The sequence below is a fragment of the Lontra canadensis genome, unplaced genomic scaffold (assembly GCF_010015895.1).
Source record: "Lontra canadensis isolate GAN:19392208 unplaced genomic scaffold, GSC_riverotter_1.0 scaffold103, whole genome shotgun sequence".
In the NCBI taxonomy this organism is placed as follows: domain Eukaryota; kingdom Metazoa; phylum Chordata; class Mammalia; order Carnivora; family Mustelidae; genus Lontra; species Lontra canadensis.
Window position 1 is genome coordinate 6,013,485 of NW_022631097.1, and position 13,495 is coordinate 6,026,979.

The window sequence follows — 13,495 nt, forward strand, 5'->3', positions numbered from 1 at the left end:
GTTCCTGATACTTCTCAGTAAAGGATTGCTGAATGAATATCGAACCTTGGATTTTCAACAACTGAGTCTTTCTATTCCAAGACACCTTTCATTAGGGATAAAATCTCTTAAAATTAAAACTGATACAAGAATACTGGACTGGGGGGCGCCTGGGTGGCTCAGTGGATTAAAGCCTCTGCCTTCGGCTCAGGTCATGATCCCAGGGTCCTGGGCTCGAGCCCCACATCGGGCTGTCTGCTCAGTGGGGAGCCTGCTTCCTCCTCTCTCTCTCTCTCTGCCTGCCTCTCTGCCTGCTTGTGATCTCTCTGTGTCAAATAAATAAATAAAATCTTAAAAAAAAAAGCAACAGATAATGAAAAATTATTTAAAAAATACTGGACTGGTTAAAAAAAGAAGAAAATGAAAAAATAATAATAACAGCGATCACTACAGATCACTCTTAGCCTTCCAATTTGTTATCAAGAGAAATTGTTTTAAGATGGCTCTAGTGATTTCAAAATTTTGCCAACCTCTCATAGTTCTGTTGGACCAAATACCTAGAGTCAACCTTTGACAAAAATCCAGACAGAAGCAGCAAGTATCATTCTTACAGAGGTCATCATGAGAAGGATCTAAGAACAGAGCAAGCAGGCCTAAAGTTCTATTCTGTCTCAGCCATCGTTAACTGAATGGCAATTTGAAAAATTTTGTAAGCAAAGAAAAATCGGCATGCTAATCCACATAACATCAAGTTTATTGGAGGCTACTTTTCAGGAAATGTGGCATTGCCTTGGCCTAGGGACATCTCTTATTAAATTCCTTTTGAAATACTTAAAATCTTTATGTCCAAATACATTTTGTATCTCTGCCAATGTTACCCGCACACGCATGCGCACTGTATACAGGCAGTGTGCTAGGCTCTGAGGGGTCATTTAGAGCTGAAGCCTTGTTTTCTATCCTTGAAAAACTTGTCATCTAAGGGGACATGTACACGATTCAACATGGTACCAAGCAGCATGACACAAGGGTGCCAGCAAGTGCTGTAGAGAGCAAAGAGGAATCACACCCAGTGTGTGTGAAAGGAGCAGAGAGCTGCTCAGTCCCCTCCCCAGTCTCTACCGTTCTTGGTTCCCGTATCATATCCCAGTCTCAGGATTATTGGAAAACATGCAAACAGAAGAACAACAAAGGATCAACAAAGAGTGTGGCTTGGTGAGGTCTCAAAGATAGTTTAAAATTTAGCCCAAAACCCCCTCACTTAAATAAAACCAGAGCCACTAGAAAGCAGTCTACAGAACCAGTACCATGTTGGGAGAAAGCTGAGGTAGCCATCACTGTCCTATTATATCACTTAGTCCACACAACTGCCCCGCGAGCGGATGTGATGGTGAATTCCATTTTGACCAACTGAACCTGAGAGAGGTCTTGGCTTGTCACACACTTGTTACAGGTGGAAGAGGAACCCGAACCAACTCCCACCTCCTCCCAAGCCCATGCTTTATTTACCTCAAAGGACTGTGCTAAAGTGGGTCTCCAAAAAGATGCCTGCGAAGTCCCCATCAATGCAGCTGCCCAAGGACTTCTCTTAAACCCAACTCCGATGGGACATATAATGTTTATTTTTGCCTTGAAATGAGACATTTGAAGTACTCCCGGTTCAGTCACCAACTTGATACAGGTGTTGTAAGTAGATTGATATGTTTGCAACATACACGTCAGAAAGATGAGGAAAATCCTAAGATCTGTTTGGGTCACACAGCACAGTGTCAGCTTGAAAGATACCAGTTACTGACTTCTAATCCCACCCTTCCAACCCTGGCCCGTGGTGCTCTGGTGGAGCAGCCAAGACCCTTACCCTTGTCTGCTAGCCGTGCTAGGCTCTGCCAACAGGAGGCGTTAGAGGGAGCCTGAGAGGCCGGGACAGTAGAAGGGCAAGGTCTTGTTTGTCCCCAGACCTGTCCGTGTCCACGGACACAGCCTTCACCCTGGCGGCAGCTGGCACCAGTTTCCAGCTTCGAAAAAAAAAAAAATTGGCATTCCCAGAGCCAACCATATTGTGTCCCCGCCCTGGGCTCCCGGACAGCAGGTGCTCCTCTCTGAGCCTGACAGGGCCTTTCCTTCAAGCATCTGGATTCCAACACCCCCAACTTTTTCCCTTTGTTCTTTTGGCCTTAGGGGGTAGTAACTGCCTCAGGTCATCACTAGCTCTGCACTGAAAAGAAACGGCAGCTCCCTTCAACAGCAGTCACAGCACAGAGTGAGAGAAGCCGGACACAAAAGAGCACATATTGTGTAATCCCATTTGTATGAAGTTCAAAACCAGGCAAAGCTAATCTAAGGTGAGAGAGATCACCTGAGAGCTTCTCTTTAATGAGAGCTATCAACAGGATTCTTTCCATCTCTTGACCTTGATGATGGTTTATTGAGCTCTACATTTAAAATTTGTGTGCTTTCCTGTGTGTGGAAAGTGATTCAGTGTGTGTTCCTGACTGAACCCCAGTTGGTTCAGAGAGAGGCCAACTAGCCGACTAGAAAGTCTCCGTAGGTACACCCAAACCTAGTGGCAATAGAAGGAGGAGAGAAATCCTGTGATTTTTCAAAGTAACAGTGCAGAGAAATCAGACAGGCCCCATAGGGCATCACAAAGAGTGGTACTGATCTGAGGGTCAGAGAAAGCCAATCCTGTGCAGGTGTCTTACGGAAACTAAAAACACTAAAAATACAGACTAACCCAGATGAAACCGGTTATTGAAACAAAAATAAGGAAAACCTCCTAATGTAGTTCTAAGGATCTATCTGTCTGTATTTGACATACTTTGTCAATACAAATTATGTATTTCTTTGTATTGGGCAGGTTAAAAGTATCTGAAAAGAAATTTAATTATATGTCTATTATAAATACCGATCAGACGCTGTTAGCGCTATGGTACATGTCCTTTATCTCCACACCAACCGGAGAGGGTAAGGGTTGCTGATGCCCTTTCCCAGAGGGCATGCTGACTTTCAGACAGGAAAGTTCACGTTGAAGGCCACACCATCAGTGGTAGAAATGGCTTCTAACTTGGGCCCATCCAACTCCAGAGGAAGTTCTCTAGAACCAGTTACAGCTGAAGTGAGGAGAGCTGACGGCTGCAAACCAGCCCCAGTTTTAAAAAATCAGTCAAGAGTTGAGAACAGAGTCTTGGATGAGATAGCCTCATGTAATAAGTTATTGCTGTTTCAAATGTTCCTGTGATCATTCTGCACACATATGTATACACACACACGTGGTAATTTATATACATGTTACAGATGGCAATCAGTCTTCCACAGCTATTATGTCTACTGAGTAAATAATGTCTTGTGTAGCCTATGATTTTTCCTACATGAAACAACCTACGCTTCAGGATGGTTGAAACTGAGATGCAACATTTCTGTTTAAAATCCATCTTAAGGCTGCCACCATGCACTTTCCCCTCGTTTTATCATCCCTCATTTAAGAGCGCTTTCTTGAAAACATTAATTTTAAATTTCTTGTTCTTGATTGGAGTCTAGTTCCTTCAGTTTGGGGCATAAATGTGGAAGGCATTCTGAAGATGTAACTGTGAAAAACACAGTGACCCTCACTGCCAACTCCCTCCTTAAAACTGTAAAGTTATCTCTAAGTCCTGTTGTCATGGAGCCCTGGGGTTCTAACAGTCAAAAATACTGAACTTCTTGGATAGGAGTCACTGTTTCTCTAGGGTTTCATTCTCCCATTTTCTCGCCGATAAAGGATTCTCTCCAGAAGAACAGAGGGCAAAGAAAAGCAAATGCAAATCATGCACTAAAAAATGTTTATCTAGGTATCTTTAATTTTCAGGAAAAGAGTTAATAATTTCTCTTTGTCATCTCTCCCCAACAACCCCTTCAAAGCACTTGAAGTCCAGTGACATTCATGTTTTCAATTAAGAGAAAAATTTCAGAAGGCAAAGAAATTTTCTACATAAGTATTTTGGAATAGGCTGAATGAAAATAGCTGATCTCTGGCTCTTAAAAACAAACAAACAAACAAAAAAACACAGAGAGAGAAAGGGCGAGGGGTAGCAGGGTGGAAATGTCCTCAAGGCTCTAGCATCTGAGAAGGAAAAGAAAAGGAGGATTAAGGTTGAGTGGTGAGGAATGGTGTTCTCATTTGTATGCATGATTTATTCCTCCTTGCAATATTTAGGCTGCTCCTTTTAAAAATGCAACTGGGCAGGCCTCTGGGAGCCCGCACACCCCCACCGCCCCTCCTACCCCGTTGTTAAAGCCACTGTCCTCCTCCCTGCCTTGAGCTTCCTCCACTCAAGATTATACAGCTTTTTCAGATGCTTTGATTTGTCTCCTGCTCAAGAGGCAAGGGAAAGAAGCCGAATGGGGAAGGGATCATAGATTTTAAAATCCTAGAAAGTTCCTTTAGCCATTACCGCTGATCCATTATTTACTTAGCAGTCCAGGAGAGCGGGCAGGTTCCTGGGCCGCTCCTTGTCCATCCTAATGACTGACAGGGTTAGTCGGATGTCTCTGTCTGCCCGTCATAATAATCGCTCTCCCCAAATTCCGGCAACCTTCTCCAAGCTGGAGCAGAAGCCTGCCGTGGACAGTGTAGGAAAATACACATTATACATTTTAATGGGGCAGCTCTGACCGAGGGAGCCCAGGCTGAGTTAGTGAGAAGCCTGGATGCCCAGGTCCCTTAAACAGAAACAAACATCCCTTTTAAGCATTTGAAAAGCTGAAGCAATGGAAAGCCAGCACGCTGCTCATTCATTTAAATGGCTTTTAAATGAATCACTGCGGGTCTGGGTCCGCATGGTAGCAGACAAATGTGAATTTGCGGGAAACAGAGCCTCTGACGCAGACAGGGAGTCCTGTGAGTGCTGTTACCAGGAGGGGGCCAAACCCTTCCCTGCTCCAAATGTGAGCACCACTGAAACTTTTCTCCCCTGTGTCCATTTGCGGACGTCCACGCTACCTTTCCTCGCTAGCTTAGATCCAAAGGTCATGGTTTCTTCAGTTAATACTTCTGAAGGTAACTGAAACCTGAATATGTACCCAAACAAGGAGAAAGGATCAGCCATGGAATTCATGAAACTGTGCAGTCTGGAGAAAAACGAGCTCAAGGTAAGTTTAATATAGGAAATATAAGTCAAGCATCTAGGAACATAGAAGAGGAGCGCTAGCCTGAAACTGGGAAGACTGCAGAGTAGGTAGGTCAGACCCACGTGCATTTGTCTTAAGGGTCTTCTTGCCACTTTGGATGTTGGTATTATTGTGAAATTGTACCTTTTCTAGCCACAGCAGGAATGGTAGGAGATGCTTAGTTTCCCTGGGGCCCTTAAATGGACAGAAAAGAGCTGGTTAATTTCTTCTTCCTTACAATCAGAGGGTCTTTCTGTCCCACACTGAGAGGTAGAGAAATCCCCAGAACCATCATGTACCAAAAGTTTAGATACAGAAGAAAATGTACAGCAGCAAACTATTTTCCAATCTGTGACTGTTCCTTTTAAAATTTTATTTATTTTCTTACCCCCAGCTGACTTTAAAATATTCCTACAGGCACAAACCACACCTTACAGATTCTGATTTTATGATAGTAAGGAAGGTATCCTTAAACCAGCCGTCTGACCTTTTACACTGACAGCTAAACTTCTTGAGGTTTTACCAAAATTGAAAAGGTCTGAGGGTCCCTCCAGTGATGTTATTTATACTTTTAGAAAGACCAGGTAGCACTAAGTGAAGAACTCATTTATTAAAGTGTACTTATGCTTTAATTGAATTTAATAGCATACAGAACAGAGAAGCAAGCGCTTTCCCTGGTCCTTCCATGTTTAAGAAAAGGCTGTGGAATATGTAACAGAGGGACTCCTGCATCAGGTAAGGGTGGGCTAGATCAGGGATGGTTGAGCTAAGACCAATAGCCAAATCTGGCCCACTGCCTGGTTTTCATGGCCCAAGGGTTCAGAATGGTTTTTACATTTTGAAATTGTTGAGGGGCGGGGAAAAAAGCCAAGTATTTTGTGACATGTGAAAATTTTATGAAATTCAAACATTGGTGTCCATCAGCAAGGTGTCATTGGAACATGGCAATACTCATTTTTTATGTGTCCCCTATGGCAGCTTTTGTGTGACTGGTAGAGTTGCATGGTTGGTGGAGACCATGTGGCCTGCCAAACCTAAAGTATTTCCTCTCTAGCTCCTTCAGGGCGGGGTTGGGGGTGGTGGGAGGGGTGGGGAGTAGTTGCAGTTTGCCAGTCTCTAGGCTGAGTGATCTCTGAGGTCCTTTTCACCTCCACATTTCTAGGGATTTTACTTCTTTAGATAACCGAGGATCCTCCCTCAAAGAGAAGGGATGGAACATGCATTAGCCACATATATAATAATCCCAAAAGACTGTCTCTTGTGTTGTCAACACTTCCCATGGAATACATAAAATAATACTCATGCCTAGAATATACATATAAACTTCCCAGGTATTGATTACTGTTAAAGGTAAGCTCTTCATTCTAGAGAACAATATTTATCCTTTTTTTTGCAATTTTATGATGCTAACAGTCTTAACAAGCCATCTGCAAAGTTACCAAGTAAAAAATGAAAAAACCCAACTCCCTTGGAATTCATACCATAAAATATTTATTAATAAGTAAAATGATGTCCCCTGCCTTTGTTATTTAAAAAGATTTGACTGCACATCTCTGTTGATAGCGCTTACCAACAATGCTTTCACATCATTCAGTCATGAGAGAGAGGGAGAGGAAGGACAGATAGGGAGAGAATAGGCTAGACAGAGGATGGATGAGTGGACGGATGGATGGATGGATGGATAGATAAATAAACTGCAGGTATAAACGTGTGAAAGACCACACTTTACAATATTTTAATTGCAAACTTCAGTTTTGCCAGCAGTTGGAAATTTGCTTGCACATACTTAGACTTATTTCTTTTAAGTAAACAATACACAGACTCACTTGAATTTCATAATTCAGATCATTAGTAATGAATACAGTGCTTGCTGAGGACTAAAAGAGAGAGGAAAACAAAAACTAACTTTGTGGGGGAAGAAAGGCAGTATCTCTTTGAAAAGCTTTTCTCTTGACTCAACAGTCCCCACTGCCTGAAAAATAAGCCATTTTGATAACAAGAGTATAAAAAGCCTTATGATTTGCAAAGTAAATTCTATTCGTGGTTTAAATTTCATCCCAAGTCTCAGGTTATGGCTGAGAAGCCAGATGAAGCATCTTTGTAAAGCATTTCTTTGAGTTTTTATAGGGAAACAAGAAAATGTTTTATCAGATCTAGGCAGAAATCCTGATCTTCATTTATAACAGTAATTACCTGCGCATGGTACTACGGAGACACGGAGATTCAAAAGCCAAACAGAATGAATGCCAAGCCATACCACGGTAAAATTCAAAGTAACCCAGAGCAGCAGCAGGTGAGAGTTTATGATTTCAATATAAAAACATCTAATTGCTTCTTCTCAGATGTCACTGTGAAGTCAGCAAATTAGAGGGTACTATCGAGAGTGAGATGAATGGGTGTATTACTACACCAGCCGCTCCTTCCAAGCTTAAAATAATCCCAGAGTTCTGTAATGCCATTAGTTAAGTAACTATACAATTTCTTTCGGTCTCGTTTTAATGTAGAAAATCACTTTGTAATAAGATCTCTACACAAGGTAAAAAAAGCACAAAATAGACCCCAAAAAAAGCACAAAAATAGACAAAATATATAGATCTTTTTACAATGAAATTAAGATGTGCCTGGGAAACACTGAGATCAAGGACTAATCTCAGGGAGTTCCAACTGGCTGTCCTTTCATCATAGTTCTGTTCTTTAGGTCTTCCCCTGAAACTTGGATGCTTATAAGAATCTTCCCCAGGTCAAGGGGAGGGAACAGGTGTTCTGACCTGTGTTTGACCTTTGTCAAAAAACAAAAAAGAAACACTAATAAGGATATAATGAAACCCCTTAGTCTACCCAGTTACAAAACTCCTCTGACAGCCATAATTCCAGGGCACTTAAGGCCTTGATCTGTCACACAACCAAGGGCAACAACACAGTCATCTCCAAGTGATGCTTTTTTCCATCATAAATTGATCATGCACTGGGATGAAACGTACGCAGAAAGGCTAATTCGGGAAGAGGTGTTTTCATACACTTGGGGGCCAAATGAAGTCCTCCAAAAGAACGGGGCTGTCTGCACCAGCAAGGTGGAGGACTTCCTCTTAGAGAATGATTTCCAAGTCCACAGCTTCCCTGGGCTCCTCGGTCTCGTAAAAGGACCTGGCCGGCACCCTGAGTTACACAGTCACAGCTGGGTACATCTTCTGTTCACTGTTAGTGTGCGGGAAGGGGGCCTGGATCTGCCGGTAGCCCGTCTGTAGGCTGTCCAGGAAAGGGGGCACGGGGGTCATAGGCACAGAGTCATGCTGCACCGTGTACCCCACATATGGGGGGTGCAGGTACTGCCCTTGATGGGGCACAATCTGGGTGGCCTGCTGACAGTTCAGCACAGAGAAATTTGTGGGCATGTTGACATACACGTTGTTCATGGTCCCCTCGGGCAAGCAACAGTTGGTCTGGGACCTTGTTGGGGGTGCCCGGGCCCCTGAGTTGGCGCTGGAGCTGGAGCTGGCCGCTGTGCTGGACTGGCGGGAGGAGGACCCTCGCGAAGTGCTGCCGCTGGGGATCATGGGGATGGTCTCCATCAAGCGGTTTCCTCCAGGGGCGCGGCTCTGCTGGGGCTCCTGCTTGGGCCGGAGACATCTGCAGCAGCAAGCAGCCACGAGTGACCCCAAGATGATGAAGGCGACAAAAACAGACCCAACGATGAGGAATGGCACGTAGATGGGGACTAAAGGATAAAAAAACACATTGTGAGGATTTACTCTCAGAATGCAGTGAAAATCAGTATCTGGCAGTGGGGATCCATAAATGAGCGGCGGCCACACCCACAACTACGGAACTGGTTTCGGGTGCTCCCGTTGCTGGGCAGGTTTGTGCCCTCATTAGCAGCCCACCACACGCACCGTCCTTCATCAGGTACTTTGGAAAGCAGCTAAGGCCCTACAGGGAGGGCAGATCAATGCCCCCAAAGCAAAACGGTTAACATTCACAGCTAGGCTTGCCAACTGCAACACACTGGCTGAGAACAGTGTCCAATCTAGCACAAATATGAATTTAAGGTTTTGAGACTTCTACGGTTCCTATTATAACTCAACCGCCTGAACTGCCCTAACAGATAGTTGTAGGGTCTGCATAGAAGTGAATTATATTATTTAAGAACCTCCCCCCACCCAGAATGATATTCTTTGCAAACCTCCTTTGCCACTGCAGAGCTGTTCTTTTTTTTTTTCCACGGGCAAATAAATAAAAAATTGAGGGGCACCTGGGTGGCTCAGTCCGTTAAGCATCTGCTTTTGGCTCAGGTCATGATCTCAGGGTCATGGAACTGAGCCCTAGGTGGGGCTCCCTGCTCTGCAGAGAGCCTGCTTCTCCCTCTGCCCTTCCTGCCCCCCGCTTGTGCTCTCTCACTCTCAAATAGCTAAAATCTTTAAAAATAAATAAGTAAACAATTTAAATCCAGCCATGACCATTTTCAAATCTGTCATGTAAGACACAAAGGTCAAAGAAGGGTAAAAACCAAAACAAAACAATAACAAAAACCCCAAAACACCTCTCCTCTCACTTGCCTAGCTGAGCACTGGACCTTGGGCCCACCACGTGCGCCAGATGGTGGAAAGGTGAAGTGACTTATGTAGAGAGAAGCTATTCCAGGCCGCAGGTGAGCATGAAGCAAGGTACCAAGAAGAACAAATGTTGGGTGCAACCAGACCCAGGAAGAAGAGCTGTGCAGGCAGACCCAGGGTGGCTGGGGTGCAGCAGTTACACCTGAGCTTTAACAACACTCGGCTCTGTGGGCAGAACTATAAAGCCTGCGAACCAGAAAGCGGTGGGCATCATCTTTAACAAGTGAGGTGTATTCTGAAAAATAACATGAAAGTGACAACATGAAATAACATGAAAATAACAACTTTCCTCTAGTTGATAGTGAGTTCCATTTTTACACATTACTGAAAACAAGCTTCTGGAAGTCATGGGGCTGGCACACTAGGGCTTTTGGAAGCTAGACACACTGGCTGATGGGGGCAGAGAATGGGGAGAGAGGAGGCTGCAGAATGATTCGGAACCACTTCTGTGGACTTCCACCCTGTGTCACCAAGAACCAGTTCTTTGATATGCTCCTGCCCATTGCCTTGACTGTTTGATTGGAAAATACAGAAGGACGGGAACTAGGGCTCCCCAGTTCTGGCCAAGCCCAGGGCCAGCGCAGTGATACAGGGTGGCGCTTGGGGAAAAAGCCCAGTTCTCCTGCACCTCTGAGGTCAAATTCGTGAAAAACCCTTGGTCTGTCTGCTAGAGCAGCGGCCTTTCTAATTACGCTCTGATACTCCCGACGGCAGTTTCTAGAATACAGTGCCACATGGAGACCTGGAAGATCATGCCTTGTGAAGTAAGACATACTTTATAGGGCATCTCATCAAAGGCTGACATCTGAAGATTTCCTAAACCTTCAGTGCTGAAGAAGAAATACTGTATTTATGTGATGCCCCTTTCGCAGATGGGAACACTTGCTCCAGAGCCCACAGAGCCTAGTGGGTCTTCAGATGATGGGACTGTTCTAATCACAGGCTAGTAATAACGCACTGGAGCAGTGGGTGCAGGTGATAAATATTTCATTCTCAAAATTAAGATACCAGCCCTAAATAAGTTATTAGGATGTAAACAAATAAAGGTTAAAAAAAGAAAGAAAAAGAAAAAGAAAGGACACTCCAAACATTATAGCAGAAACTAAACTAGCTGGAAGCAGGGTAAGTCCACAGAATGAGTTTTGGGGAGAAAGAACTGTTCTCCTTCCAGGATTTTTAATTGGGAGGGTTAATGACTTTCTGCGCTCCCATAAATTCTCTTCACTGGCTGATTAGGCATGTGGTCCTTCTTGACCGGAGAAGTGAGAGGAATGGAATTTTTAGGAAAAAAATGTTTCAAAGTAGAGTGAAGAAGGCACCCACACACAACACACAGACTCACAAGAAGTCAGCCGTCTCCTGATTTGTCCAAAATCAACCCAACTATTGAGAGACCACTAATGAGACCAACTTAGATACATCAAGGTAGGGTTCTGTCTTTGGCTCATTTCTCAAGGCTCTCGTCAACCACCGTATACCCCTGCAACCATGAGCTGGAGGATGAAGACAGCAGCTTTTCTGGAATTATTACCCTCAGTTCTCCATTCTTTAGATTCAAGGCAGCGGAACAGTAGGAGTAGCTTGCCCATCAAATGCCAGCCTGCAAAGGTAACAGCACTGAAGAGAATTGCAGCTTATCAGGCCCCGGAGACAGTCCTGGAAACTCAGTGCCAAAGCTCAGGTAGCTTAAACCCTGGCTTAGGGTGCTGGTAAAAATCCTCTCCTTCACATAACCAGCTGCAGAAGGAGGAGATGTCCATTCCGTGACCTGTTTGCCATTTAGCCAGGTGCTAAATCCTCCCTCCCATCCACATATTGGGGTAGACCCTCAAGGGAGGCCATCTGTGAGGTTTCTGAAGAATGGAGGAAGTGGAACCTATCAAATTCGTTCCTGGATTTGTTTATGTTTCCAGCTCTGGCTTTGGCAACTTGAAAAAATATATAATTTAAAAAAAATCAAACCCGCAAAGAGCAAGCTTGGACACGGCTCTAATGTCACACCTACTAAGTCTGACGTGGTCAGAACTGTCCAGAAACCAGAGAGGCTTGCAGGCCAGTGTTCAGAGGATGAGAATGCCCGGGGTTTGGCAGAATGCATTACCCACAGGAAGGCCCTGAGGAGGTGCCTGCCTTCTGCGGAGCCTTTATGGTTGGAAGCGCCCCCAGAACACCCTCTGGCTGGGGTCGCGCCCTCACGGCTTTCCGGAGTACCATCAAGACATTCGCCCTTATTACAAGTTAGACCCGCAGAGACAGGAGGTGTGGGAGGAGAAACAAAGGTCCCTGGCCAAGAGGGACGCGGCGCTGTCTGCATCCCACACTGCCTTATGTATGTGGTTTTCTTCGTAAAATCCAAGCCAACCCACTCTTCAGGTGACAGATGGGGAGACTGAGGCTCGGGGCGTGAAATGGTGCTCCACTTCGCACAAGTTAACAGCTGGGCCAGGATGCAGACACCACCTCCTGGTCCAAGACCTTTTCCGAAATTCCCGTGCTGATTCCTTTCCCGTCACGCCCCGGCGAAGCTAACCTTCCTCCCCTCTCGCGCCCGGACCCGCCTGCCCTACCTGCCGAGCCGTCTGGGCCGTCTTTGTCCGCCCGACCGGGCTCGCCGGCGCCCTGCTGGCGGTCGTTGTCGCAGCCGCCCTGGTCCAGGCGCGCCTCGGCGCTGGAGCAGCAGTAGCGCAGCGCGCAGCTGCCGCAGCAGATGGTAGCGTCGCCGCCGTCGAAGCGCTCGGGGCACTGGAAGCCGATGCGCCAGACGCCCTGCGCGTCCAGCCAGCCGTGGCAGTACTCGCCGCTGGCCCGCGCCCCCGCCGCCAGCAGCGCGGCCAGCAGCAGCTGCAGGAGCGAAGCGGCGTTCCGAGGGGAGGCGGCGGGCGAGCGGCGTCCGCCCCACATGGCACCACCCTGGGCGCGGGCGGCGCGGCTCCAGGGGGCGCAGAGAGGTCTCCGGGAAGTCGCGGTCCCGGCCACCCGGCTCCCAGGGGTGCGGAGGCCGGGACTTGGACGCCCGAGGGTCCCTTCCGCGGCGCTCTGCAAGCCGCCCTCTGCCGCGACGTCCAGGAGCTGACGACGCCGGGCTGCCTAAGCCATCCCTCCCTCGGCCGGGCGGCCCGGTCCCTCGTGGGGCTGTCTGGAGAGCGGGCACTCGCTGATAGAACTCTCTGGGCGCAGTCAGAGGGGCCGCGGAGCTGCCGTCCCGCAGCCCCCGGAGGCTTCAGCCACGACGGGATCCTCCCCGCGCATCCCCGAGGGGACGCTCACTCCCGTTGCCGACCTGAAGCCAGGTCGCGGCCGCGGACTTTGAAAGCCTCGGCGTCCCGCGCACGAGTCGGGGAGAGTCTCCCCTCCTTTATTCCCCTTTCGGGCGGCGAGAAGGGGCCGAGAAGGCGGGCAGCGCGCTCAGGACTCCCGGCAGCAAGTACAGCGGCCGGCCGTGCTCAGCCTCCCCAGCTCCGAACTCGGTCCGCATGGCTCCGGCCGCGCCGCCCGGGCAGCGCTACCCTGCGCGGGGCTGACGGCCAATCCTCCCAACGCACGCAGCCGTCCGGGACCCGAGCGACAGTCCGGCGCGCCCCCGCCGCCGTCCGGGGAGCCTGGCTGGCTGGCGGCGGCCGCGGCTGCTGCTGGGCGCGGGTCCAGGCGGGCGGCTCGCCCCCGGCTTCCCTACTCCGCCTCTCCGGCTGCAGCTCGCTCCCACGGGCGCCGGGCAGCCTCCGACCGGCTCTCCCTCTCTCCTTGGCCGCCGCTTGCCTCGGGAG

General features: G+C 47.5%; 1 protein-coding gene across 1 annotated transcript; it reads right to left on the bottom strand.

Moving 5' to 3' along the window:
• Positions 1-6,832: 6,832 nt before the first annotated feature.
• Positions 6,833-12,746, bottom strand: SHISA2 (shisa family member 2). The gene is made up of 2 exons (XM_032838236.1): positions 12,299-12,746; positions 6,833-8,836 (listed from the first exon to the last, which is right to left on the bottom strand). Exons 1-2 carry the CDS (start codon positions 12,630-12,632, stop codon positions 8,283-8,285), a joined length of 888 nt encoding a protein of 295 aa, XP_032694127.1. The 5' UTR covers positions 12,633-12,746; the 3' UTR covers positions 6,833-8,282.
• Positions 12,747-13,495: the final 749 nt, after the last annotated feature.

What these genes read in the sequence shown, in the direction of transcription:
- SHISA2 (XM_032838236.1), bottom strand. Translation starts at nt 12,632, where the DNA reads ATGTGGGGCGGACGCCGCTCGCCCGCCGCCTCCCCTCGGAACGCCGCT. An exon ending in CGGCCCAGACGGCTCGGCAG is followed by an intron (nt 8,837 to 12,298) that starts GTAGGGCAGGCG and finishes TTTATCCTTTAG; the next exon opens with TCCCCATCTACGTGCCATTC.